The sequence below is a fragment of the Seriola lalandi genome, unplaced genomic scaffold (assembly GCF_002814215.2).
Source record: "Seriola lalandi dorsalis isolate HSWRI2012SDOR001 ecotype SW California unplaced genomic scaffold, Sedor1 jcf7180002054524, whole genome shotgun sequence".
Taxonomy (NCBI): Eukaryota; Metazoa; Chordata; class Actinopteri; order Carangiformes; family Carangidae; genus Seriola; species Seriola lalandi.
Genome location: NW_019525077.1, coordinates 1,254,937 through 1,281,689, shown reverse-complemented (window position 1 = coordinate 1,281,689; position 26,753 = coordinate 1,254,937). Strand labels below are relative to the sequence as shown.

Below are 26,753 nucleotides of genomic sequence, written 5' to 3'. Positions count from 1 at the left end.
ATCATCATGTTTTCTTTTTTTAAATATAAGTTTCATTTTATGTTTTTACTTTTCAGTTATCCCACAGGCAAACTTCAGACGGCTTCCATTTGACCACTGCAGGTGAGAAGAGACTTGTTTTCTGTCCTCAGGAGATTTGATAGATTCACTATTACACTACTATTACAAATTCTGGCCTTGCTGGTCCATGTTTAATAGAATACTTGACAACAAATACTGTATATTGCATAGATGTGGACAAACTGGAGTGGCACTAAGATGCATAGTGTATTTTTGCTGAGTAATTTTAATTTATATAACGTGTCTCATTTTGATATAAATGTTTTCTCTGAAACATTTCAGCTTGTCCCTTCAGCCATTTGAGTATCCTGTCTGCACTGAGGAGGGAGTCGTCTTTGACCTTCTGTAAGTAGATTTATAGAAAAAAAAAAAGAAAAAAAAAGAAGACGACATTTTTAAAAGGAGCTCTGCCTGACTATAAGTGGCCTATTGATTGTTGGTTGTCACTGGGTATTTGGGTATTTTCCATGAAGGAAAAAAGAGGAACGCTGGTTGTGCTAATCTTAAACTTGAAACACAAACCAAACAAATACCAGCTGTGTTGTAGTGCTTGTTTTGCCCTGCTAGTGGTCGGACTGTGGGGATGACTTTGATGATGGAACAATGTGGTTGCTTCCTCCTGGTTTGACCGTAACAGTCACTTCCTTTCTACCTTCTGTTTTAGGAGCATTGTTCCATGGATTAAGAAGTACAGTACTAATCCGATCTCTGGAGAGGTAAGAAAACAAGAATTCTCAAGAAATCTTTATTGGTCGAAATATTAAGCTGTATCGTAAAGTTATTTCAGAATATTGCTGAAATGATTTGTCACTTGAACTGAAAATATATTGTCAGCAGTTTCCAGCTCACCAAATGTTTTATGTCATTGTAAACTAAACTTCTTTGGGAGCTTTTTACAGACTGATAGAGAAAATAGTTTTAAAATTCTCAAAGGAAAGTTTCCAACATCCTCTGGAATCCATGCCACAAAGAACTACGATTGGTTGAGAGTAAATGGAGGAACTACCCAGTATTAGTATGGTGTTCTTTATGAAGTGCTTGCTGTGTGTAGATGGCACCATATCATCAAAATTTAAATAATCGAGAGCATGACCTGTGTGAAATGCTCTCGAGATGTTGTTCTCTGGTAAATAAACGTCCGTTTTCATTCTTCCCCACAGAAACTGGAGGCAAAGTCTCTCATCAAACTCAACTTTGCCAAAAACAACGATGGTAAATATGCATGTGATTCAGTGTGATTAAACCTTAAGATCCACATAATAGGTCGATAACGACATTAGGGTTGAAGAAGCTTAATTTCACAATCAGCAAGTCGTTAGGAATAAGAAGGTCAAAGCCACAGTGATGTTACTGCAGTACAGCGTGAGAGCAGCTTGTAAAGACTTAGAGAGTGTTGGATGGGAGGGACAAGAGCAAATTAAAGCAAGTGGAGGAGGAAGATGTGGGAGAGGTGATATAATTCATCAGGGGGCACATTACATGAGGTACTTCTTGACTTCTGGGGGAGATGAGTTTCCAGCAGACTGAGAGTGACTCTGCTGCTTTGCTTGCTTCTGACTTTTTTTTTTTCCTTCTGATTTTGTTCCAGGAAAGTATCACTGCCCTGTTCTGTACAACGTCTTCACAAATAATTCTCACATCGTTGCCAACAAGGTCACTGGCAATGTGTATTCTAATGAGGTCGGTGAACATGCACACCTTCCCCGCATTGATCCTCATACAAATAGTTTTTTGGAACAGTGACCAGTGTCTAAAATTACACACACACGCAGAGAGCTGTTATTGATTTTGGTTTCAGTGTGATACAGTGCAGATACTCGGCCCACATGGTCACAAGATGCTGCCTTGCATCACATTGAATTAGTTAGGTACATCAAAATGGATTATATACTGTACAGCACAAGTCCCCCGGGTTTTACACATAACTTTGACTAAGTAGAATCTGCCTTTTTAAAAACACGTTTTTCATAATCATCTAAGCTAAACCGAAACCCGAGATGATCTTCGTTTTCCCTTTCAGCCAAATTAGTGACGAGAGGTTTTTGTTTTCTAAAAAATTCACTCAGGCCGTTGAGCAACTCAACATTAAGACCAAGAGTTTTAAAGATCTTCTGACGGACGAACCCTTCACCAGAAAGGACCTTATAACACTTCAGGTGGGTTGTTGCTTTATTTTGGTATGCCAAAGTTTAAAGCACCTCATTTAGGGAAAATCAGTCTTTAACTCTAATGGTGTATTTGTTCTGTTTTGTCTTCATAGGACCCCACAAACCTGGATAAATTCAATGTTTCCAACTTCTTCCATGTAAAAAACAACCTGAAGGTGTTGGATCCAGGTGAGTTATCGAATTGTTAGTTGTCATTTGTAAATTACTGTTTGTGATTTAGAGTTCTCCTTTTTTTGTTCAGTTCGAATCAGGAATCAGGGTTAAAATTTATTTACAGATGCTTAAACAGTGTCCTTCCTCATTCTCTTTTTTTCCCCCTGGGACGGTTCAGATGAGGAAAAGGCCAAGCAGGACCCAGCGTATCACCTGAGGACCACCAATCTGGAGACCAGGGAGACCTTAGCTGAGCTTTACAAAGACTACAAGGGGGACCAGCTCCTGGCTTCCACCATGAAAGAGCCAGAGGCCAAGAAGACAGACAAGTTAAACGCTGTAAGGAAAAACATCATGATGCTATAGTTATTGAAAATTGCAAGATATGAAAAGAGGGTAGTGAACTGAAGGAAAAATATAAAACATATGCACACAGACTCACAGCTTAGAGGGGATGGTGTCCTTGCAATGGTAATGGCAGCTGATCACATGATGACTCCTGGGTCAAAACCCCAGACTGTGTGCGACAACATTTGATTGTTATATTTGTCTGCTCAGAAACCTACATTAACATTGAAATACGTGGGGAATTCTGTAATTCGTCTTTTGCTTGAAGAAAAGTTGAACGAGAAGGCGCATGAGTGTCTTAAAGTTTTCATCATGAACTCTCAGTATTCTTTGTTAGATTTCTCAAAAATCACCACTTCCCATTGACGAGACAATCGGGTCAGATAACAGACGACCTCGTGGAAGAGGGAAACAAAAAAAAGGAGCATTGGCTTTTCCCCATGTCACACGGTCTTTTGTTTTCTCATTTGTCATGGAGACATATCTGTTGATGTGCCAACTTTATTGTTTAATCCATAGCCCTTCTAGGACGTCTGGTCCACATTGGCTGAAAAGTTTAGCATCAAAGATCAATTTTGACTTTGTAATTTTTACAAAAACAGTTTCCTCTTAAAATCTACTTACTGACTTTTTCTGGAGTTCTATGTCAAACCGCAGTGTCCTGGCGTCTTTGCTGTTGAATCAGAGAAATCCACTTAGATAATTTGAACGAGAATAATTTTATGTAATTTCTGTGGATAACTGATTAAAACATGGTTTGTCAGATTTAATCAGTTCTGCTGCAGCATTTCAAGATGGCATTTATCTGGTGAACAAGTGCAGTTCGTTCTTTGTGCTCAGGAGGGAGCCAAACACACATTAATAGATTAACAGTGTTGTTGGCAACAAGACAAAAAAACAGAATCCAGAAACATAACAAAGAATGTTTACAGTGCTGTGAGGAAGATGAATCACATTTCACTCTTAGAATTCAGGATTTTAAGCAAATATTAATGGAAATATGACGTTGGCCCGAGTGAGAGATGAAATTGTTACGAAGGTCTCCTTAAATGAGCAGCAGGTTTATATTATTTATTTAAAAACACCCTCTGGATATTTGTGTTTAATTCCGTCTTTATTTATCCATTAGGAACTTCATTTGTGTAACAGCGTCAGTGCATACACAATAGTTGAGCCAGTTTAAGATCACAATTTTAAATGTGCTTAAAGATGATAAATCAGTCCACAAATTAATGGCAATAAATTAATAAGGTCAATGAGTATTAATAATTATTATCGTGTCGTATTAATGAGTGTGATGGATGTAAGCACAAAGTTTGACGTGGCACGGTTGGGCCTGAAGGGTATTTGTAGTCCTTTCACTTTAGTCCATCTGTTGTAGATGCTGTTTAACAGTTTGTGCTCCAGTGATGTTTTGTTTTGTTTTTTTTTGTTTTTTTTTTTTGTTCTTGCTCCTTCTGGTGAATTTGTCAAGAGGATTAAGGTGGATGTTACTCAAAGCACCCAACCAGGCTGTTTAGTTGGCGGTGATGATTGATTCAGTGAAAGTTAATTGAACTGATGAGTGGAGCTGGAGTTGCTGACAGAAAAGATGGTTTCACTGTTAGGTCTGAAGGTTTGTTAGTGGTCAGTTGTGCTGCCGAGGTATTGGAAATGGTCCCTCTCTCTATATCTGTTGACCATCAGTGCAGGGATGGTGAACTATCCCTGACCTGCTCCTTGGTTTTGGAGGCCTTAAGGTCGCACCACCACTCTGAGAATATGTCTGTCTCGGCTTGTAACCGCCCTCCAGAGTTAGTGGTGTCTACGGTGACCGGGTCATCGGAGTATTTGATGTAGGTTATTTCTGGGTCTGAGCTCCTGCGGTCATCAGTGTCCTGCGTGACGAGAGCCCTGTCCCCGAGGGGCTCCAGTGGAGATGACCATTTCCTACAGCTCTACACACAGATGTTTAACAAAGGTCAGTTGCGGTCACGTTACCACCGTGACTGTGTCCTTGAACAACCAGGGGGAGGGATGAAGTCCGGTCGCTTTGAACGACACCGTCACTTCTTCTCTTATCAGATCGCCTTTGATGCTCCGCCGTGTCTCGTTTTCACGCCAGAGCTTCTCCTCGGTTTCTCTCCATCTCCAGTTCACAGTTGAGGTGATGCTCTGACAGCATCTGAAAGAACAGGGAATATAGGTCAGACGGAGCACACAAGGTAAAGTCTGTGCTTTCATGCGTCTTCACAAGAACTAGAGCAGAAGAATGCTAAACCAGGGACTGTAGAATAGACTTTGAGCTTTAGAAATCCATTTTCATTTCTCTGCTTTCATCTTCACTCAGTTGTTCTTCTCTTGATTTAAATAGCTCTTCCAGTTCCACCACACTGTTTGTGGTATTTCTAGGTGAACACTGCTATTTAACAAAATGTATTCTGCTATAATTTAAGCTCAAACAACCTTAAAGCATCTCCAATGCCCCTTAATTATGAGATGGTAGAAATCTCTCTAAGCTGAGAAGGGGGGGGGGCTGTGCTCTTAATCATACAAAAGCAGCAAAGGCTTTCATTAAAGCCTTTGCTCTTGATGGACCACCTAGTGCAAATGAGGGGAACAGCTAAATATTTGGCTGGAAAGAAGCGTGGAGTGAAGAAGGTTGTTCTTCACCTGGAGGATGAAGCGCTTCAGGCCCCTTTTTTAATGGGGAAGTCTCTGTCCTGTTGAAGTGCCTCTCAGCAGAAGACCTGCAGGGTGTATTTAGCTGATGCTGATCACCGGTGGAAGATTTCACAGCAGGGATAAATACACAAATACGGGCTGCAAATGATGATTATTTTAACGATCTATTCATCTCTCACAAACTTACCAGTCACATTTTTTCAAATTGTCATCTAAAACCCAAAGAAAGAGATCCCAGAACTAAGAAGAAAGCAGCAAATCCTCACATTTAAGGCGCTGAAATCAATATTTGGGCTTTTTTGCTTGACTTAAACGATTTCTATGAGTGAGTATTACAAGTCAATGTTCCTTTCTTCAACTGATTGCTCAAACAACCCAGGTCAGTGCTAATGCAAACCCATTATTACACTTAAAAGAGCATTAAATAATTGAGCATGAAAGCTATGAAAGCTCATTCGTAACTTTGGAGATAGATGTCCACTTACTGGCTTATTCCAGAGCTTTGAAGTATATCCTAACCATACGCAACCCACTGTTTTCAACCGTCTCACATGTTTAGTGCAGAGGCCACATGATGATAAGTGAGAACTCCGTCCACCGGTGAAGATCATAAGATGTGGTTCAAAGCTCTGGGGAATGGCACAGATTGAAAGAGGACCCAGTATATTTGATTTTGTGGGGCAGTGAAATCGCGCTGATAAAAATTCATAGGAATATAAAACTTGTTAAAATCTAATATGAAGAGATTTCTGCTGTTCAGAGTTTGTAAGTAATAGATTTTAAAGACCGTCTCAACAAGTTAACGAGCATCATCAACATGTACATTAACAGTAGAGGTGGTGTTTAAAATCTGCCATTTTTAACTTTTTATTCTTGTCTTTTTTTTTTTTTGTTTCCCCAGGCTCACTACTCCACAGGCAGAGTCTCTGCCTCCTTCACGTCCACGGCCATGACTCCTGCAACAACACACGAAGCAGGCAAGTGAACATCTCTCTCTCACACACACACACACACACACACACACACACACACACACACAAAACGTCTGTGGAGTCCCAGCAGAAAGAAACATTCACCTCTCCTTACTTTTACTTCTTTAATCTTTATTTATCTGGGGAAGAGTGGCTAGTCATGCCTCCTCTTTTGCAGCAAAGTGCAACTTCGTGCTCGCAGTGTTACATGCAGCTGCAAGTGGGAGCTGCTCGGTTCGACTGTGTTTGCTTCTCCTGTCAGCCTCTGAGCTGCTCCATGGGAGAGATTTGCTGTTATGCAACAGTATAGTAGATTCAGTACACTTCAGAAGAGGACGACAGTTTTTGGATTTAGTGACCTAGTTCAGGTTTTTTAAAAAAGGATGACATGCCATATATTTAAGGATATATAGGATATATAATTTGAAATGTGTTAATATTCATATTTCAATCATTTGCCTCAATTTTAAATTTTTGTCAGTTTTTGTACTTTTTTAAATATTACTCTTATATAAAGGTGAAACAATAATTAAAAAAAAAAAAGCTATTTGGATTTAAAAGAGAAAAACACTTGCGTGATCTAAATAACAGCCTGCACTGAAGAGGTTCTGAGGGTTTTTAAAGGTCAGGCGTCTTACCTGCTGCTGCATCAAGCTGTGACTCGATCACTAAACACTCAATAAAATCTTAAGATCATTTTTCAAAATAACAGCCCCTGTCTGTTTATTTTTTTCCAGTCATAATCTCAAAGGTTGTCATCCGTAAAGACGCATCACAATAACTGAATTTGTATTTTTCTGTTATAGACGCCATTGCAGACGACACCGTGCGTTACCAGTACGTGAAGAAGAAAGGCTACGTCCGTATACACACCAACAAGGGAGATGTGAATTTTGAGTTACACTGTGATAAGGTAATGACATTCATTCAATATAAAGTCATTAGCCTAGCAAAATGGCAGTTAGACATGTTTATCTTATGTTTGAATAAGCAGCTGTGTCACTTTTACATAAAAGTCATGGTAGCAATGCCCTAATAACATTTTCATGACACTTCCAACACATTAATGTAAAAGCCACAGCAGCACCAGATTAAATGCACACACAGAGAAATGAAGAGATCAGCTTAATGAATAATGAAACTGTCAGTTAGCTGATTTTAAGTTGTTGAGGAAATTGTTCTAATGTCAGATCAGTGTCTTTGATACTGTGAAAGTATTAAAATGTTCAGTCCACGGAGAAATGCACACAGCCCATATTCAGAAACTGTGATTGTGAGAGTTAACCAAGCTACAGTAGGGGGCTACTTGTCCTAAGCGTGCGTGACTCAGAAAACAGTCAATCAGATCCGGAGGCTCAGAGAACAACACAAAACGCCCTCTTCTTGCTCCAGACAGAAGCCTGAGAGAGGAGATGTAAAACTACATTGAGATTGTTTTTGGTTTTTAAAACCATAAGTATATCTTCTCATGGATCAACACTTGAAATAAAACACAGGAAAGGTGTAAAATATGGCAGGTAATGTTGGCATGGTGTTGAAAAGATAAAAACGTATAAAAAATCAGTTTAAAACGACACTTAAAGCACAAAGGAGCTGATGTCATTTTTATTGAAACTAAAAAAGTAAATGTTAAGAGATTGGTATTGCTGACCCATACAATATATATAAACTAAATATATAAAATATATATTTTATAAATGAGGCCTGACACTCTGATTCAGACTTGGCTGATTTAACTTGCTGGTACAAGGTTCTCACATAATGTTGTCGTGATGTAGGTTTTGCCTGAGCAGGTGGTTAAATCGCAATGAGGGAGAATCATCCAAAACATTGAAATCAGCCTTTTGCAGAGTCTGTCCCCCAGGTTGCCAAGTTTACATCTTGGCAAAAATGTGTTTCTTGTGTGCCTCCTTTTTAAGGTTAGATGTGGGGCTCCAGAGAGACAGCGTGAGTTCCAGGAACACATTTCTGCCCTGGTAACCAAGCACTTCGTGTGCTTGGTTTTCATTGGCCTCTGAGCCGTCGAATCAGAATAATGAGGGGAAAGTGGCAGCGGTTAGACAACCTGCCCTCTGTGCCCCACATCCTCCTCCTCCCCACCTTCCTCCCCAGTGGTTTTCACACAGGATTGCTGCTCTATTCGTGGCCTGCTGTTTATGAATTAATGAGCGCCGCTTCACTGTCACATACACTCTCAGTCACACAAATCCAGAGCCCTCCTCCCTGTAAAGTGCCCATTTGCTCGTCCGGCTTTGGATGTCTCAGCCGCCCCTGCCCTCGTTGTCCCCGACTTGGATGAAATGTGAGGGGGCAGATGTTGGAGATCAGATGACACAGCCTGTACCTTAGTCACACATAATGTGGAGGAAGGTCCAGCTTCATTATAGTTGAAAGCACAGTGGATAAATAGGCTTCACCTGAGTGGGATAAAATGGGATGACTGTGTTAGATTTCAAATGGGCTTGCATGACTAAGATATATATTTAGATACAGACAAATCCAAATATTCCAGTTATTTCTTTGAGATTAATATGAAAAAATATTTTAAAAAACAACCTACAAATAAGAATAAAAAATGTGTCAAAGAGCTTTATTGATGACCTCTACCTAAATAACATGAAATAGTTTATTCCTCAGATGCTCTAATGTTAGATTTGGGTGAAAAGAAATAAAACATATTTTCACATCAATTGTATTATTTATTATTTTTAGTTCTAACCCCCCCCCGGAGAAATACTTGTAAATCAGAAGAGCCTGTAAGCAAATGTGAATTGGGAGACGTTTTTTTTTGCATTTTTCTTTTTTTGGCCTGCATCAGCTAAACATTGTTTCCATGCTGACATCACTGATTGCTGACAATTTTAGGCACCTAGGCATGTTCCTAAATTGGATTGCATTTGAAACATTCCCAGGCTTAAACTCACACAGAAACACACAGACAAACACAAAGGCATGCATGCAGACACGCTGAATTAACCACCACAACAGGGCGGCAGCAGCAAGAGGAAGCCTGAGTGTTGCAGATAGAGATCTCTGACGTGAACGTCTCTGGTTAAAATTCAAAAGAATTAAGATGAAAGTATAATGGAAAAAAACGCAACAAGGAGAGGTTTGTATGTCTTGACTTGTTTTGCGTTTCATTCATGCACATACTAGTTATCTGTTGTAACAGTCAGTTTGTCATTAGACAACTGTTTATAGGTGTTATTTTCCATTCCAGAAATCAATTTTATGGCTAAAATGGTTCAAATCAATCCATTTCTTTTGTCCAGTGGTTTAAAACAATAAGCCTCTTTGTACCAGAGTGCTTCGAAAATCTGGGATTTATAATGGAGGGAAAAAGAGGCAGAGCGTTGAACCCCAACAACAAAATTGAGACGTAAGGGGAAATAAGACCAGTAGAGCTTAGAAGAACCTGTCACACAGCGAAAGGCCAATGAATAAAAATAGGTTTTACGAAAGCATCTGGTGATTCTTGGAAACCACCAACCATTGTTGCCAAGGGGGAAAAGTTGAGTTTCTCACACAAGTGCAGACATACACATAGTCAAACATGCACAGAAGCGTTTTTCAAGGCTGTTGACGTTAACAACAGTGGAGCAGACCAGCGTCATAGTTGAAGCCACGCCTCCAGCTTTGGAGAGAGGGAAAAAAATAAAATTTCAGAGTGCCAGGCAAAATGAGCTTCTTTGAGTTGGTGTTTTGTAATGATTTACAAGAAGTCTAATAGTTTTTATGACCCAGGATGCACTTCAGCAACAGGGAAAATCCAGATGTCTGTTTTTTTTATAAAAAAAGAAAGAGAGAAAAAACCCCTCATTGTTGGAGCGCAGTACTAAGCCTGGCTTCCAGCTATAGAGATATGCGAGACAGCCTCAGGCAACAGTTGAACTCCACTTCATTGCAGACTTATATGCATAACAAACACTTTCCAACAGGTCAGACAGAGTTGCAAGTGTGTGACTCTGTTTGTTTACATGAATGCAAATCTTCATGCTGTCAGTCACCTCTATCTGGAAGTTTGAAATATAACCTGTGTCTTCAGCTCAGCACCTGTTCGGTGTCTTCTGATGCCGCTTTTAGTCGGCAACTGTATGCAAATAAGATGAGAGTGGAATGGCAAGGTCATCCCTTGTCTGTGTGGGTATGAATTAGTGAGTGTGTTATTTAGAGAATCACAGATGAACTACAAATCAGCACTGGCTTGTAGTTAATAGATGTATTTTAATGATGCTTTCGATCACCTGTATAGGTTCAGTGTTTATATGCAGCAGCTTCCTGTTTTAATTTTTGTTGTCTACTATGGGTGAGAAATTACCTGGGGATTTTAATCAGGGAAATCGGGTAATAACTGTCATGATATGGACCCCTGTAGCTATCAGGGGCCCTTATTTACTCAGCGATTTATCCGTCTGTGGTAGGTTTGAAAGCAGCGAGGAAAACCAGTCGTGTTAAATTTATCAAGCTCCCTCAATCTCTCCACACCCTGAGGGCTTGTTATGTAGTTTCTGACCGTGGAGCGAAAATCTGATTGAAAATTTTATTTGTTTTCAAACACATGGTAATGATGGTGAGTTTCCCCAGGCAGTGGGCATGGATAATGTGCCAGGTGTGTGTTCCAAGTCAGATTGCTTAATTGAATAAGTCCTTGAACGATGGGCAATTTGGGGTTTTTGACATATTAGTATTTGTCATTTGTTTGTTATTATTGGTTAAGGTAAAAAAAATGGTTAGTCACCAGGCGACTGGTTAGAGTGTCCCCGCGAGTCCCTGGTTCAACTCCCTGATTGGATCATTTGCTGCATTCCATACTCGGCAGTAAATAAAATCCCTTTGTCAGGAAGCTGATGAATGCCATGACGTACACGGATGAATAAGAGCAGCATGTTTGTAATTTATGTTACAAGAATTCATGTCTAATATTGTAGATGTATGCAAGAACTGATGCTCCTTTTTTGCTTTCCTCCAATCCCCCAACCAGAAAAAAAAGGCTTTGTAGGTCTTAACCTGTCTTTTAATCATACTTAATTAAAACGGGATAATGTTTTATATGTCTGGTGACTATTAGATGACATCAGGCGAGGCTGTTGTAAACATTAAAGCAGCATCAGACAAGTATTGACATTCACTATCCATTTATCTAAATGTTATGTTTGAGTGTGGGTGTGTTACTGGGTTTATCAAAAGGTCTCCTCCCATAAGACATCCGATTAATTTCAACACACAACATTCAGAGACGACTCAGCAGTGATTCCTGACTACACTGTTCTCATATTTAAATTGTGGTTTCAATGCTTCTTATTAATTTTTTTTAAGTCACCACTGTTTACAGTAATAATAAACTGATATTATTGGCTGTTAAGAGCCCAACTGAGACACTAATCAGTGTCAGGAAATTGTTATCGTGGGTGTTCTTATAAACAATCTCTGTGTGCTCTTTCCTCCAGGTTCCCAAAGCTGGAGAGAACTTCATCCGTTTGTGTAAAAAAGGATACTACGATGGTACCGTCTTCCACAGGTCCATCCGGAACTTCATGGTGAGGAATTAATCCAGATAAAAATGCTTTTCTTCTTTTCTACTTCCATCTAAAGCAGGTAGCCAATGCAGAGATGCTAATACAAGTCTGCAGCATTTATAACTGAACGTTTGGACAGGTTATACTGGGTTAAACAGGAATACAGAGAATTGCAATATGCAAGTGAGATGTAATAAAAGCATGAGTGACAGTTTCCAGGTTTGTCGCAGATAAAAAAAAAAAGAATCTAATCTTTGCAATTTTGCGAATGGGTTGGAATATTCTAGTGTGTAAGAGACAGTCCCGTTACTGGAAATGTCACTGGTTGAAAGCTCATGACAAACATGTATGTTGTCAAGACGACAACATGTTGTTGAATAAAGGTGGGTGAATTACTCTGTGATTATCCACCATCACAAAAATCAATTTTCAGATCAACATGGTTTAACTTGGCTCAGATTCTCCTTACTGTGACATTTCATATGAAAGTAAGTGAATAAAGTTCATATCACGAGAAACCAGGGTAAACTATACTTACGTGGGTTTATCCTCTCCAGTCCCTGTGCCCTACTTCACTCACTGACCGACGAGCTTTAACCCAAAATAGCAATGAATTACACAGCGTCATTCACTGTTACCTTGTCATTTGTTGAAATAGTTATGTATTTGAGTGTTTCCTGCCTCAGAGATGAGTAAACACACACGCTGCATCTCAGCTCGCCTACTTCCGTACTTCCACCTGCTGTTTTAACAGTAAGTGCGGCAACATGCTCCAGAAGTACCCAGATGGTGCCCTCAAAACAGTCATAAAGATGAGTGTGAGGCAATGGACACTTCTCACCCTCAACGGGCGCCATATTGACGTCGTAGCAGAAGTGCAGGGACCACTTGTGGAAATGGCGGCTGAGGAAGGGAGGACACATTGCTGTCTCTGATGGTGGCGAAATATCCATTTTGCATTAAACCGGGGGCACACGCAGGAAAGGAAAACGTTATTCTTAAGTCACGTGTGCAAAGCAGCCGACACAGCAACGGTTCTTTGTTGTAACTCGCTCTCCAACCGAAGCTTCTTAACCCAGACTGAGAATTTGAAATGACAGGTCTCTGATCAGCAGTTCGTCTGTGTATTTCACAGCTTCCTCTCCTCTAATTAAAATGGCTCTGAGTGGACAACTGGTCTCAAGAGGACCCTTACCTTTTTTCCATTCTGTCCCCTGGTTTTCATACACAGTGGCAAGCTGTGAATTGTTTATCCATAATTACTGTGCCACTTACGCCTTCGACTTATCCTCCGCAGCTCTAAAGGAGACGAGGATGGCCTTGAAGAGAATATTTTCATAGAAACAAACATGAAGCAGTTTCTTAATGGGAACATAAACGTGGCTCTTCCCTTAAAACAGTTTATCAGGACCTTGCAGATCAACTGTGTTTCTGTCCAATCACATAAAACACCCTTATGAATATGTCAGAATGGCTGCTGGTTTAATTCCATGTTTACGTCATCTTGAAGTTACCTTTTGCATTCTTAGATGGATGGATGGATGGATGGATAGATACTTTATTTATCCCCTAGGGGAAATTCGTGTAATGAGATATGGACATTATTTCAGACCCAGTGTTACTGGGGTTTTATACCACACTGTCACTAGCTACAGTGTGCTATAGAAGAACTTAAAGGTCCCATAAAGCGATTGTGATGTCATAACAAAGCAGTCACCGCTCTCAGCCATGCCCCAAGCCCCGCCCACCTGGACCCGCCATCCAACCTTGGAGGATTTGGTTTCTCTGAGTGTTTACCTGAAATCTGTTATATTTTTTATTCAATCACTTAAAAACAGTCAGCCAATCAGAAGTACAGGCTCATAGATTCCTCTCTTCTGATTGGCTGATTGTCTTAAAACTACAAATATGTTTTTATGGAACAACATTTCAAATTAAACACAGGAAAAATGTAAAATCCAGGACCTTTTAACTTGTCAAGCAAAGACTATATCAACACCATGTTGTTTCAACACCTTGTCTCCACCTTCAGCTTTGTAAAAACAAGAGTTTCATCAATGTTTCCATCTTTTTGCTCTTTCTCTTCTTGCTGTTTACAGTGATTGTCCTTGCTTTCTTCTCGTGCCACTATACTGTTGTTCTGGTCAACTGCCCTCAGCTCTGTCACCCAAACAACTTAAAAGCAAACAGTGGGAAATACTTTCAAAATAATCAGCTGCCTCCTCTCCTGTTGGCAGTAAGGATTTTTTTCAGGCTTGTGCTCCATACAATCAGTACAGGAACTAACAGAAAATCTGCTCCGCAGCAGCACCAGTGGTGAAAACCAGCAGAGTTTTAGAGAAGTTTTCTTCCATAGGAACAATAATAGGAACGTTGAGCTTTAACAGTGAACAATGGAGGCCTGTATCCTGGAAAGCTTTGACATAGGATAATAATGATGGCAGAGAACATGACTTTCACAAAAGGAAATAATTGTACAAAAGTATTGTTTGACCACTTTACAGAAACTAAACATTTTCCTGAGGAACAACTCCTCTATTATCACAGGCTTTTCAATGTGCAGTACAGGCGGCTAATGTCACCCAAACCTAACAGGGTTTTTTATTTTTTTGTATGTTTCCAGATTCAAGGAGGAGACCCCACTGGCACTGGCACAGGTAAGATGAGGACTGCACTTAAACCACATTTTGAATTACATAACACCCCTCTGTTAAATTATTGATGGTTCCTTTTTGGAAGCTTTGCGTAAATACCGCCTGAAATTCACGATGCAAGTCAAGAGTGTTACTAAATATACTCTGCAGAGGCACATGGGAGTACAGAACACACACACACACACACACACACACACACACACACTCAGTCTGAGAGATTATGTGGATGGAAGAGGGCTGAGTGTACAGAATTCGGGTGTGGTGAACAACCAATCAACCAGCGTTTGGTGTAATTTCCCTGTTTTGAAAAGCCAGTTTTAAAAGGCAGCTAAGTGTAATTGACTGCGAGGCCTCATACATTTAATTTCCTGCCGTCATGCCGCTGTGAGAGTTTACAGCACAGAGTGTGCTTTGTGTCCGTGGGCGTCTCTGAACACTACGCAAAATGCATCCACCATGACAGATTTATGAAGGTGCAGAATTCCTGGCCTGTGGGTAAAATTCTCCTCCTCACCTGGACTGAGCAGCATGTGCACACAAATCACGAACAGACCTTCAACTGGCTTTTTTAAAGATCATTCCTCCTTATTGCAGCCCCAAAGCATACACTAGTGTGGGTTTTGGCATGTAATTTGTATGCCATTGAGAATGTCAGCGTGTGAATGTTGACATAACTGCTCTAAAACATGTGCGAACCAAAGCAGGGCTGAGAAATTTAATCCCAATTTGGTGTTTTGCTTATTTTGCTCACCGTCATTGATCTAGATAAAGACAACAAATAGGAACAGTGAGATAAAGTGACCACGTATTGTGTGTTGAGGAGGCTGATAACAAAATAAGATATTGAAGCTTGATGTGATACTTTTTCTTGACTGTTGAATTTTGAGATTTAAGTGCGAAGAAAATCCTACGAAAATCGCCCACTCATTTTGAGCGAGCCCCTGTCTTTCACTGCCTGCACATAAATTGGTAAGGGACCCATCCTGCACACTGCTCACTGTAGCGTTAACAATTTCCCCAAGTTCAGAAGAGGAGCCTCATTTATATGAAATCCTTCAGAAGCAGAAAGAAATGTTTTAAACATTGACTTGTAAATGAAATCGCAGACACGTACTCCAGATATGAAATGAAAAACACATGCTCATGTATTTTGAAATGCCCACATTAGCTTGACCATTGCGTTCATTAGGAGAAAAGCCTCACAGCTGTGCGCTGTCAGTCAGTGGAGTAAATTTTCATTTCCCTTCTTTCTTTCCTGTTAAAACCAGTAGCAGCAGGTTTAAGTTTGAGCTTTTATTTGTGTTTTAAATCAAGGGAATGCCGTTTGATGTATTGGATAACTGTTTGGCGAGAACGAACTTCTCTCTTCATCCCTCTCTCTCTCTCTCTCTCCCCCCCTTCATTTATGATCTAGTCGTACTGAGGTAAAATGTCAGCATGTTGATAAATTATGCAAAAATGTCACCGGGGAAGATGACAGCTGGAGGAAACGTCTGAGGAGCTGATTGGTTGCTTGCTTGTATGCATTTACACTCCAGAATATACGCACACATACAGCACCTATATACTGTGTGTATTGCCAAATATTATCATGAGCTTTTAAATGGTTTCTGTTTGGGAAGTCGCAGTGACATTCAGAATTTTAGTTTGAATGGAAATGTCAACCTTTGTTCAGGCGATTGTGGAAATACCTGTTACCATTCGTTTTACCAAAAAGGAAGAACTTTTACTTAAAATTAATGTTTATTTATTTAAAACCAGCCTACTTCAGTGTAACATGTTACCATATCATCACACGTAATATCCTACTGATAATGGGAGTGTGTGATCGGGTGTGTGTCTCTAAATCGTAGAAAGTAATTCGCTTGGGTGGATTATTTATGCGTTCATGTGGATGACATCGGAGCCGATCCGCGCATCACTTAAACACACATATATATATATATATGTATATATATATATGTATGTATATATATATATATATATGTATGTATATATATATATATACGTATATGTGTATATATATATATATATGTATGTATATATATACGTATATGTGTATATATATGTATATATGTGCACACAGTTTCATGCATGTACACCAGCTGGCAGGATGCAGGACAGTGAAACACACCTCAGGGCGACAGATCCTCTCCCCCTGTTGTGAGCCAATAATCTCCAACAGTGCATATTCCCGTATACTCATCCTGATGATTCTTAATGATGAAGTCGGTCTAAATAATGACTCACAGCTGAAGGCTCTCAACATGGGTCCGTGTTCAAGGGCAAACATGGTTCACTTCTGCTTCTTATGAAAACACACGATGCCCGTCTCTCTAATGGTGCAATCATTTGAATAAATGGTGCTGGTAGAGCCAGTCGTTTTCATACAAACTAAGAGGATTATGATATTCCACAGTGGGAAAAGAATTAACACTGTGCACTGTAGAGCTGAAAATGAAACACTATATGAACTCAGCCTTATCAGTTTTAAAGTATCTAAAGTGTCCAAACTCCCAGATGGTGCAATTAAATGACAGATTAGGACCGACATGATGATTTCCTTGTTGTTTCCTTGTCCAGCCCCATAAATTCACTTTCTTTGAAGATGTTTAAATCTGAGAGTCTATCCAAACAAGAACAGGGACATTTTTGTTTGGTACACTCCTGTGAAGAAACGGTTTTGTTTACATTCAGAGTTTCACAGCAGGATGGATTGTATGTGTCCTTGAGGCCTCACAAACATGTTAAGCATATTTTTCTTTCTCAAACATTTGCAAAGCTTTTTGAAATGTTTGAAACCTGTATTGTTTACAGTCATGTTTATAGCAGCTACCAGTCACTTTTCTCTGGTGTTTTTGTTTCTTGGCCTGGTTACCTGTTTATCAGTAGAATAGCTAGCTAGTCAGAGCTAAATCAAACTAAAAGTTGAAGTTTAGTGGTGGTGACATTGAAGCCGGTGTGGCGGTGGTGGTGTAGTTCGTTTGTAGCCAAGTGGTGTCGGTTTGTGAAGATTATCCTGCTGAACAAAACATCTTAAGTATCATAAACTTTTGTTCGTCACAGATCTTATTTTCTGCAGTAATCTAAAAGCCAATGTTAAAAAATGCCATTGGCTTTATATCAAGGGACACAGGGTGGCGCTAAGAGGTGACGATGCTGGACAAAAATACGTCATCCCTGTGGCACCCTATGGTCCTCAGCATCTTATCTCATTGTTGCTATTTTCTTCGTGTTGTATGGCTCCCATGCTCTACACATTTGTGTTACCGCCTCCCTGCAGTCAACAGGAATGTCTATTTTATCTCCCACAGACCTTTATAAGTGCAAGTGCATCCTTGTATTTGTGGTAACAAGATACAAACCAAACGGGCACCTGCTCATCAAAACATTTATCTCTTGTGCCACAAGTGGTGGGAAAACTTAACAGCATGCCTTTTAATGAAGATATTCATTTAGTTTTATCTAGATGTCTGAAAGATGCTTTAACTTGAATCTACGGGTTGTTTCACAATTTTTGCCCAAGAGAGATTAAGTACAGAAAATGTGCCAAGCTTATCAAACTGTGATCCCCACGTTGTACATCATACTGAAATGTGGTCTGAGCCACGAGTAATTTGTTCCTCTTCAAGTGAAAACCCACTGATAGAAAAGCCCGTCCTCAAGTGTGTTGGGACACTGACACCGACTGCTATGACATGTCAAAATGCCTCCAGGAAAAAAGGTCTGTAGTCTGAACAAATATTTGAGCTTTACCACCAGAAGCACATTATGTCTTCTACTGAAAATCTTGACAAAAATGCCTCATTAGTAGGAAGAGAGGTGTTAAAACCCCACAGTAAGAGACACTTTCTAGCAAAAATGGGGAATTGATTGAGAAACTTCATGTTTCCAAGGATGTTTCGATGTCTGTCAACTACATTCATCGTTATACTAATGAAATAAAACATTTTGCTGTTTCCCGTTTCCATTCTTTCTGTCTTTCCTTCCTCCCTCACCCACTTTCTCCCATCCCAGGAGGGGAGTCGTTCTGGGGAAAACCTTTCAGGGATGAGTTTCGGCCCAACCTGTCCCACACGGGCCGCGGGGTTCTCAGCATGGCCAACTCTGGTCCAAACACCAACAAGTCTCAGTTGTAAGAAATATTTTTTAAAGAAGCAGTCTTTCCTGAACTTTGAACTACCGCTCTGTTCTAGGAAGTCAGTCAGCAGAGGGTTGTTTTGTTTTTGTTTTTTTCGTCTCTTCCATCCTTCGATTTCTTTGCTGAGGTCCTACAGGTGAATAAAACGAGACGTTTAATGCCTCAGGATTCAAAAGTCAGATCTCGAATGCACAAACAGACATTTTATGCATTGTGGCATTTAAGTAATTTATTTTTTATACATTACTTAATAATCAATAAACTTTTTTTCCTCCTTTTTAAATATAATAAAAGTTGAATAATATAATTTTGTTGGAAATGCTGTACATAAATGTCTCCATATGTGCTTAACTATATAATGTCTTATAGACAAGCTGCTTATTTTTTAAGATTAAGGGGGGGGTATAGAATATAAATGTGCTTTTTGAAGGTTATTCTGTGTATTTACCAAAACTAATGTAATTATTGTAAACAGACAGCTACTGTAAAGCCAAGGCTGTCTTTGTAAACACAATGTTTACACTTTTCAAAAATTAATTTACTGGAAATCCCCCCCCCCCCATACTCATGTTGCTTTGTGTTCTGTTTTCTCTCAGCTTCATCACGTTCCGGTCGTGCACCTACCTCGACAGGAAGCACACAGTGTTTGGAAGGTAAACCTTTGTTCATTTGTTGTTTTTATTGACTCCACTGTGGCTTAGTGGCAGTGTTTTGCGTAATTCCGCAGCTGAGGCAGGTGGCTTTGAAAAGGTTACAGTCCTGACAGACACTCTCTCTCTCTCTCTCTTTCTCTGTGTCTCTCTCTTTGTGTCTCTCTCTCTGTGTCTCTCTCTCACTGTCTCTCTCTCTCTCTCTCTCTCTCTCTCTCTCTCTCTCTCTCTCTCTCTCTCTCTCTCTCTCTCTCTGTCTCTCTCTCATATTATTCTTTAATACATATTTGGTTCATTTGGAGCTCCAGACAGAGCCAACAGCTTTGTGACTTCACGTCTGACTCCTCGCCAAGAGCAGTGAAAAATTTAGTAGATGCTGAATCTAAACTGATGTCTCTCTCTCTGTCTCCGTCTCTCTCTCATGCATGATCTCAACTGGTTGTCTTTTTCAGAGAAGAACCTGCCTATGGTCTAAAAATATTCAGACTGCTTTCAATTGACTGATTCCTCACATGGTCAACACACTTAGAAAGCTTCTGCTTTAACACGGCGTCCAGCTTTTCATCCTCTCCACACTGCAGTCGCTGCACATTTAATGGGAATGGCATTGTCGGTGTACTTAACCTGATCTGTACATAATGTGAGAGGAAGGTTTTTCTCAAAGTAAACGTGAGACAGGCCTTTTTTTTTTGTCTGGTTGCTAAGCCAAGTAGTTTGACTGGCTCTGTCGGGACCAGATGTCTTGGAAAGGATCTTATTTAAGCTTAAAGGCTGCTACATTTCCATTATTGATCAACGAATCAACAGATAAAACATGTTCCTGGAGCCAAAGGTAACGTCTTCGGGTGTCTTATTTGGTCTGACCAACCGTCTAAAATCCAAATATATTCATTTAGCATGAGAGAAAATGGAGAAAAGCAGGGAACCCTGTCATTTGATAAGCATTTTTACTTGTTTCCCTAATCAATTAATTAACAAATCGCTTCAGCTTTCATACTTTTTAGTGTTTTTTCTACCTTTTGATAATCTAAACTGCGCGTTTTTATATTTGTGGTGGCCCCTTTATGCCTTTTGATTAGAGAACTGACAATAGAAGCAACAAGATATTTGTTGTCGTTTCACCATCTTTCATGGGGAAACGAGATAAAACTAATTTCGCAATCTGGAGTTCAACTAGAGGCGTTGCAGTTCATGCTCAGCAGCACGGTAAATCCCTTGGCCGCCATGGTGCAACATCCATCCATCCCACTGTTTAAACAGCTAAAAAAATATTCTTAGGCTTGTCAGCACATGGAACCTGCCTCATTGGGATCAAATATCTAGGTGTTTTTGGGGTTCAGACATCAAGCGTTTACCTTTCCAATGGCGCGTGATTAATGACGTTCTTCTTTCTTTCACCTCAAGAGAGAGCGCCGCTGAAATCGTGCTTTTCCCCCCCGATCAGAATGAGTTGTTGGAGGCATATTTATTGGACAAATCTTGGCATGAAAACATGTTTGGGAAACTGGCTTTGCTCCAGCAGCTAACCTGATAGTTTTGTCTGATATTGGAACATCAGCGGGTCCTCCTCTGAACATGTGGAAGCAGAGCACATGTGTCTTCAGTAGGATCCCCTGCAATCTATTGGGTGTAGCGTTTGTATGTATGTGTCTGTGTGCGGCTTCTCACTCTACACATGGTAGCAAGTGGCCCCCACAGGAGCAGCTGGACAAAGAGTTTACAGTTTTACAAGAGCAAAGTGAGAGCGACTTCTTAAAGTGCTCTGCAGCAGGGGAGTTGCTAACAGATCGCCTCTTGGCCCTCAACGCTTGAAAGACTATATTTTCAGCAGTTGATTTCTCCGCCGTGTTTACACCATGAAGCCAATGTGCTGATAACAAACACTATAAAACTCCTGTTTATTGTTGTCTGAGGAACGTAGTGAGGTCTTCAAAATCCCTCAGCTGTTAAATTATATACGTATTATACGAGAAGTAAAACATTATAGGGTGAGATGGTAATACACAGATTTGTTCTGATCGCCCAATGGGAACCAATGAAATATCTTGTTAAGTTTAAGCTGCTTGTTCCATTTCTAATCAGCTAGGTTGCAACACTGTGTCTTTTAAAAGGCTTAGGTATATATTTTTATATATATATATATGGGTTCAAGTGGCTGTAATCTATATTTTTATTTTTATATTAACAATGTAAAGACAGTGTGACGAACCTCCAGAGAATTTTCCCCTGAATCTGCAACTCCCTTTCAGCTTTATGGAGCTTTAAAGCAACTTTCAGATCATTGTTTTAGCAGACCGGCTTCGACTGCACCGTTTCGGGTGACCCTCACCAATCTCATCGCGTCACACATCAGACAGACCCAGTTGGAGACCAGCTGGTGAACACAGCGGCGCATGTGGCAGCTAAAGAGCCAGTTATTTCCTTCAGGAGTTGGTAGAGACCAAAAACAGAGCAAAAAGAGAGAGAATATTTGGACTGAAGGTGTTTATGTTGAATCGGTGGCAGCAGGAATACAGTGGCAGCACCCAGCTACTTCCAGTCCAACCAGCCCGTACACCACAGTCTGCTTTTTGTTTAGTTACTTGCAAATGGTTAAATCTACTTAATGGGATTCGATAAGGGATTTGAAAGGATTCAGATTTAAGAGTAGATTTGATTCTGGATTTGGATTGGTTAAAATGCTTTGCTATCCTCCCAAAGTGATGTGGGACCTGTGTGGGGATCCCAGGTCTTATCTAGATATACTGAGGACTTGCCATAGTAATAAATGAAGGATGTTTTTGTTTGTTTTCTTGCAGGGTTGTTGGCGGATTTGAGGCACTCACAGCCATGGAGAATGTGGAGAGTGATCCCAAAACAGACAAACCAAAGGTGGGAATCTTGTTTAAGGTCTCAGTTGGTTTAATCATAATTTGATTTTCAGATTATTTTTTGTTTTAAAAAGTAGGAGAGAGAAATATTCTTCTACAGGTATTTTTTTTCTTCTTACATTTCATTTTACACTCCTAATATTGCAGCTGGGCAAACTACAGAGAGCAACTGTGGAGGAAGGTTAAGTTTCCTCTATCACAAACATCAAAAGGCGCTGAGGAGTACAAGGCTCCGCCACAGCGCCATGACAGTAGTTTGACCTTTTTGCGTGGATCTTCTAAAGATCAGGTGCTAAGATGAGAAACCAAGCGGGGTTAGAGAAGTGTTTAGAAAAGCCAGTGATGGGAGCAGAACTGTTTTGTCATTTTATTATCCTAAATTACAAATACAATGTAAAAAAAACAAAGAAACAAAGAAAACATGAAACAAATACAGCTATGATATTTTTTCAAAGTTTATATCCACCGGTGAACAGAAATGTGATATAGGAGATCTAGAGATTTGTATTTAATAGTTTATGATTAATATTTTCGATCATTTAGAGGTGACACACAATAATTAGTTCCCATCCCACATTTTTCTGTTTTACAGTCAGAGATCAAGATCATCAGTGCGACTGTGTTCGTGGACCCGTATGAAGAGGCTGATGCTCAGGTTTGTATCTCTCTGTCTATTTGCATCCATCAACAATACTGACTTGATGACAGAACAAGCTTCTTTTTATACCTCCATGCTGATGACAGCCGTTACGTTTTCGGCTTTGTCCGTCTGTCCCGTTCTCATGAACGTGACATCTCAGGAACGCCTCGAGAGAATTTCTTCAAACTTGGACTCAAGGATGAACTCAAGAGCTCATACTCGCTAATTATGACAAAATTTAACGATGAAGACTGCAAAAACACTTCTGGCCATTATTCAGTGCTGTAACTCAGGAAGTGGAGATTGGGACCATCTTGCAGTGTGTGGGATATTCTTCTTCTCAACACCATTTTTCCTGCAACTTGGCTTGTTGGCAAAGGCAAACAACCGCGAGGCAGAAGTTCTAGTTTTAGATCCAAAGTGAAGACGACAAACAATATCGCAGTATTTATGTCTGCGTGGAAAACCATGATGTCTCCAAATAAACAGTTAAAAGACTATTGATTCTTACTATTTTAAAGTAAAAGAAAAACAGCAAATCATCAAATAAGTTGGAATGAGGGATGGTTTAGTATTTCTGTGTGGAAAAAAATCACCCCAGCAATCAGTTAATGGAATCATTTCAGTTCTGTCAGAATAAAGACTTTGTCCAGTGTCCTACAGGGCAACACACTTGCATTTGAAACATGGGTTGAGGGGTGAAAGCGTCGACACAAGAATAAGTCTTCCGGTGTGAGCATTGCCTCTGTATCCGCTGATCTGACACGCGCTTCTCTGGATTTGGCATTTCCCTGGTTTGTGTTTTTGCAGATCGCGGCCGAGCGAGAGAAGGAGCTGCAGAAGCAGGAGGAGGAGCGGCAGCAGGCCAGCATCACCCTGAAGAAAGCCAAGGAGGAGCAGGCGCCCAAGACCTTCAAACAAGGTGTGGGGAAATACATCAACCCGTCCACAATGTAAGAGCACACACACACACACACACACACACACACACACACACACACGTACACAAACACGTTCTCTCTCTCTCTCTCTCTCTCTCTCTTTCTCTCTCTCTCTCTCTCTCTCTCTCTCTCTCTCTCTCTCTAATTTGCTATTCCACACACAGCACTCTCTCCTCTGCTTTTAAAGTAGTAGTGACTCATCCATGGGCATTGCTGTGACGTATATAAAAGCTGCACATGCACAAACCTGAAGTTAAAGAACATTTATTCTGCTTTGTCTGCAGAGTTCGGATTAAAAAGTTTTCCTGGCCCCCACACAAACTGCATAAAATGTTTTCTCTGAGCGACCTGAGAAACAATACAGTAATGAATGGATGATAAAACATTATTGCACAGCAGCACAAAATGAGTAGAGGCATCATGTGCAAAATGTCAATTATAGAGAAGATTACCCTTTTCCCCCCACGGGGATAATTCAGGTTTATTATCCAGAGCATATTTCTGCTGAGATTATGTAAATTGCATTGAATTTTGTGATATTACAAAATATTTCTTTTTAGTTTCTGGTTTATGTCTGTCTGACAACACACACTCAACATGGCCTGCCAGTCAAATATCAACCACAACAAAGACATCGGATCAGATTCACCCATGTCAGGCTTTGATTGTGCTTTATGGTTTTATGGTATTAAATGGAATTGATTTGTGCTGTTTTTCGACTGCTCCATTGTGTCAAACTTTTAACTTTCGAGGGGGAATCTGTTCAGTAAAGTGGAATAAAATAATGAGTGTACTTTACACAATGTGTTACCCTGTAGCATTTGACCAAATACTGAAATTACTTTCATTATCACAATTAAGGTGCATTAACTAAATTGAAAATTAATGTACTGTAGCTGAAGCGTGTATTAAGAGATAATTAGACTGATTTTTCTCTCCTTGCTGGTGTTTTGTCTTCTGACTGAACCCGTCTCATCCTTCTCCTGTCATCACGTCATGTTCACGTTTAGTCTTACGAAGAGCGCGTCAGTGTTAATGCTTCCTTGATTAGCTGTGCATTAGGGGTGTTTCAGCCGTCGTTAATGGTCCTTTTTAAAGGTATCAATCGTAGGAAAATGACTACTGATACTTTTTTCTAAAATTAACCTTTTAGCTTAAAACATATGAAACACAAGAGCTCTGAACTGATATAATACAGTGGAAGATCAGAGACCAGGCTGTGCAATTACAGTAACTCATGATTCTGGCTTTAAGAGGTCTTTTGTTTGTTTGTTTTCTATTTTGCATCAGTCGATAATCTTGGATTTGACATTTAATCAATTTAACATCTTTCATCCCCTTTTAGCTCATTGGTTTATTTTCCCAGGAGCACCTCAAGTGGTTGATGGTTATGGTTAATGGTCATGATGAACTGTGACTGTCCTGCCAAGCCTGAATATCTAGTTTCCACAATGTTATCATCTAACCCTTGAAGTGATAAAATTTTAGATTGTTAATATTTTTGAATGGTTTTCTTTATATTCAGTTGCTTATTTACACATCCAGTACACTCTGAGCAAATGTCATATAATATTATTTATTATAACATAATATAAAAGGACTTTTGTTTTACTTTCAATAAGAAAAGAAAAAAAATCTGAAAAGCTGAGATACTCAAAAAACAACATAATTTACAAAGAGAATAGAGAGTTGTGAGGGCGAATTCAGACAAACACTAGAACAGATCAGAGAAACCCACAATCTACCAGAAGCAAGACTCACACGTCTGCGAGGAAACAGCTCATTGTTGGGGTCCTCGGTGTGTTGATGTTCTGCTTCTCCCTCTTCCAGAAAACGCTCGGCTGCTGAAGATGAAAGCGGACCGTCCACCAGCGGAGCGGCGGCAGCCAAGAAGTCCAAAGGCAAGACCAGCTTCGGAGACTTCAGTTCCTGGTAGCAGCTGTGTATTTTTACTGGTCAGGAGTGCAGGCAAAATTAATTTCATTCACACTTCGATTTTTTTGTATTGTTTATCATCTCTCAGTAGTTTCGGTGTCTTATGAAACTATAAATTAAAGCTACTTTTTTTCAAAGATAGAGTGACCGTTTCATTTCCTCTTTCAAAGACACCGTGTGACTATTGATTTTGTGACTGTGTATTGACAAAGTTTTGGTGCGATGAAGCAGCAGTGTAAAGATTTCAGCACTTATTAAGAGGAAACACTACTCAGTGTAAGAAGTAATTAATCTTATCTCCATCATCCGAGACAGTCTAATCAATATGTGGGCTAAAAGCATCTGATTGATATCTTTGGTCCTGGGCAGTTTAATCGATGTTTGATCCAGGACGGGTGAATCAGAATTTGTGAACATGATAAACATCAGACTGAAGAGAGGGAGAGGCTTTAGGATGTAAAGGTTTATTTTCTGGTAAATAATGACATGCAGCCACTGCAGCTCTGAGCCGGACACTTTGGCTCGACTCCCAAGTGTTTTAATGGATGTGCTTGTCACGTTTCCATAATCCTTTAGCACAGAGCTTCACAGGAAGCTTGAGTTGGTGGCCCACACATGAAAAATTAATCTCAAGATTGGTCACTTTATGTCCACAGTGGTGGTTTGGTTATGTTAGGACACACTCTGATTCTCCTCACCTAACGTAAACCCTCATTGTTCCTTCTCAAAATACAACTTTTTTCTGAGGCGCATTTCAGAGTTTGATTGTTTTACCGGAACAAAGGCTGTTTTTATTCTTAACTTCCATTCAGCGTCACTGAACTTTAAAAAAAAAAAAAAAAAGTGACAAAATCATGTGAAAATGTTTCCAATTTTCCAGTTTCAATGAACAACAATGAAAGAAATTGCGCTATTGTTGTCGCTGACTGTGGCATGAAGGGTGGGATTGTTGCATTGATTGTCGCTCTCTTTCCTTTTACATTCATAGTCTGTATGTCTGTGTTGAACCAGCATCACATCTTTTTTGTTTTTTTTTTTTTTA

General features: G+C 39.9%; 1 protein-coding gene across 1 annotated transcript in view; it reads left to right on the top strand.

Annotated features, from left to right (window-relative positions):
* ppil2 (peptidylprolyl isomerase (cyclophilin)-like 2) overlaps positions 1-25,852 on the top strand; it is a 26,827-nt gene extending 975 nt beyond the window's left edge. The window contains exons 3-20 of the mRNA XM_023414432.2: positions 57-102; positions 343-405; positions 725-776; positions 1,221-1,272; positions 1,649-1,740; positions 2,127-2,216; positions 2,321-2,396; positions 2,560-2,720; positions 6,295-6,370; positions 7,171-7,277; positions 11,812-11,901; positions 14,504-14,537; positions 18,552-18,669; positions 19,272-19,328; positions 22,124-22,196; positions 22,788-22,850; positions 23,646-23,788; positions 25,607-25,852. Of these exons, the coding sequence (XP_023270200.1) occupies positions 57-102; positions 343-405; positions 725-776; positions 1,221-1,272; positions 1,649-1,740; positions 2,127-2,216; positions 2,321-2,396; positions 2,560-2,720; positions 6,295-6,370; positions 7,171-7,277; positions 11,812-11,901; positions 14,504-14,537; positions 18,552-18,669; positions 19,272-19,328; positions 22,124-22,196; positions 22,788-22,850; positions 23,646-23,788; positions 25,607-25,712 (1,499 nt within the window). The 3' untranslated portion in view covers positions 25,713-25,852. The remainder of the gene's footprint in view (positions 1-56; positions 103-342; positions 406-724; positions 777-1,220; positions 1,273-1,648; positions 1,741-2,126; positions 2,217-2,320; positions 2,397-2,559; positions 2,721-6,294; positions 6,371-7,170; positions 7,278-11,811; positions 11,902-14,503; positions 14,538-18,551; positions 18,670-19,271; positions 19,329-22,123; positions 22,197-22,787; positions 22,851-23,645; positions 23,789-25,606) is intronic.
* Positions 25,853-26,753: the final 901 nt, after the last annotated feature.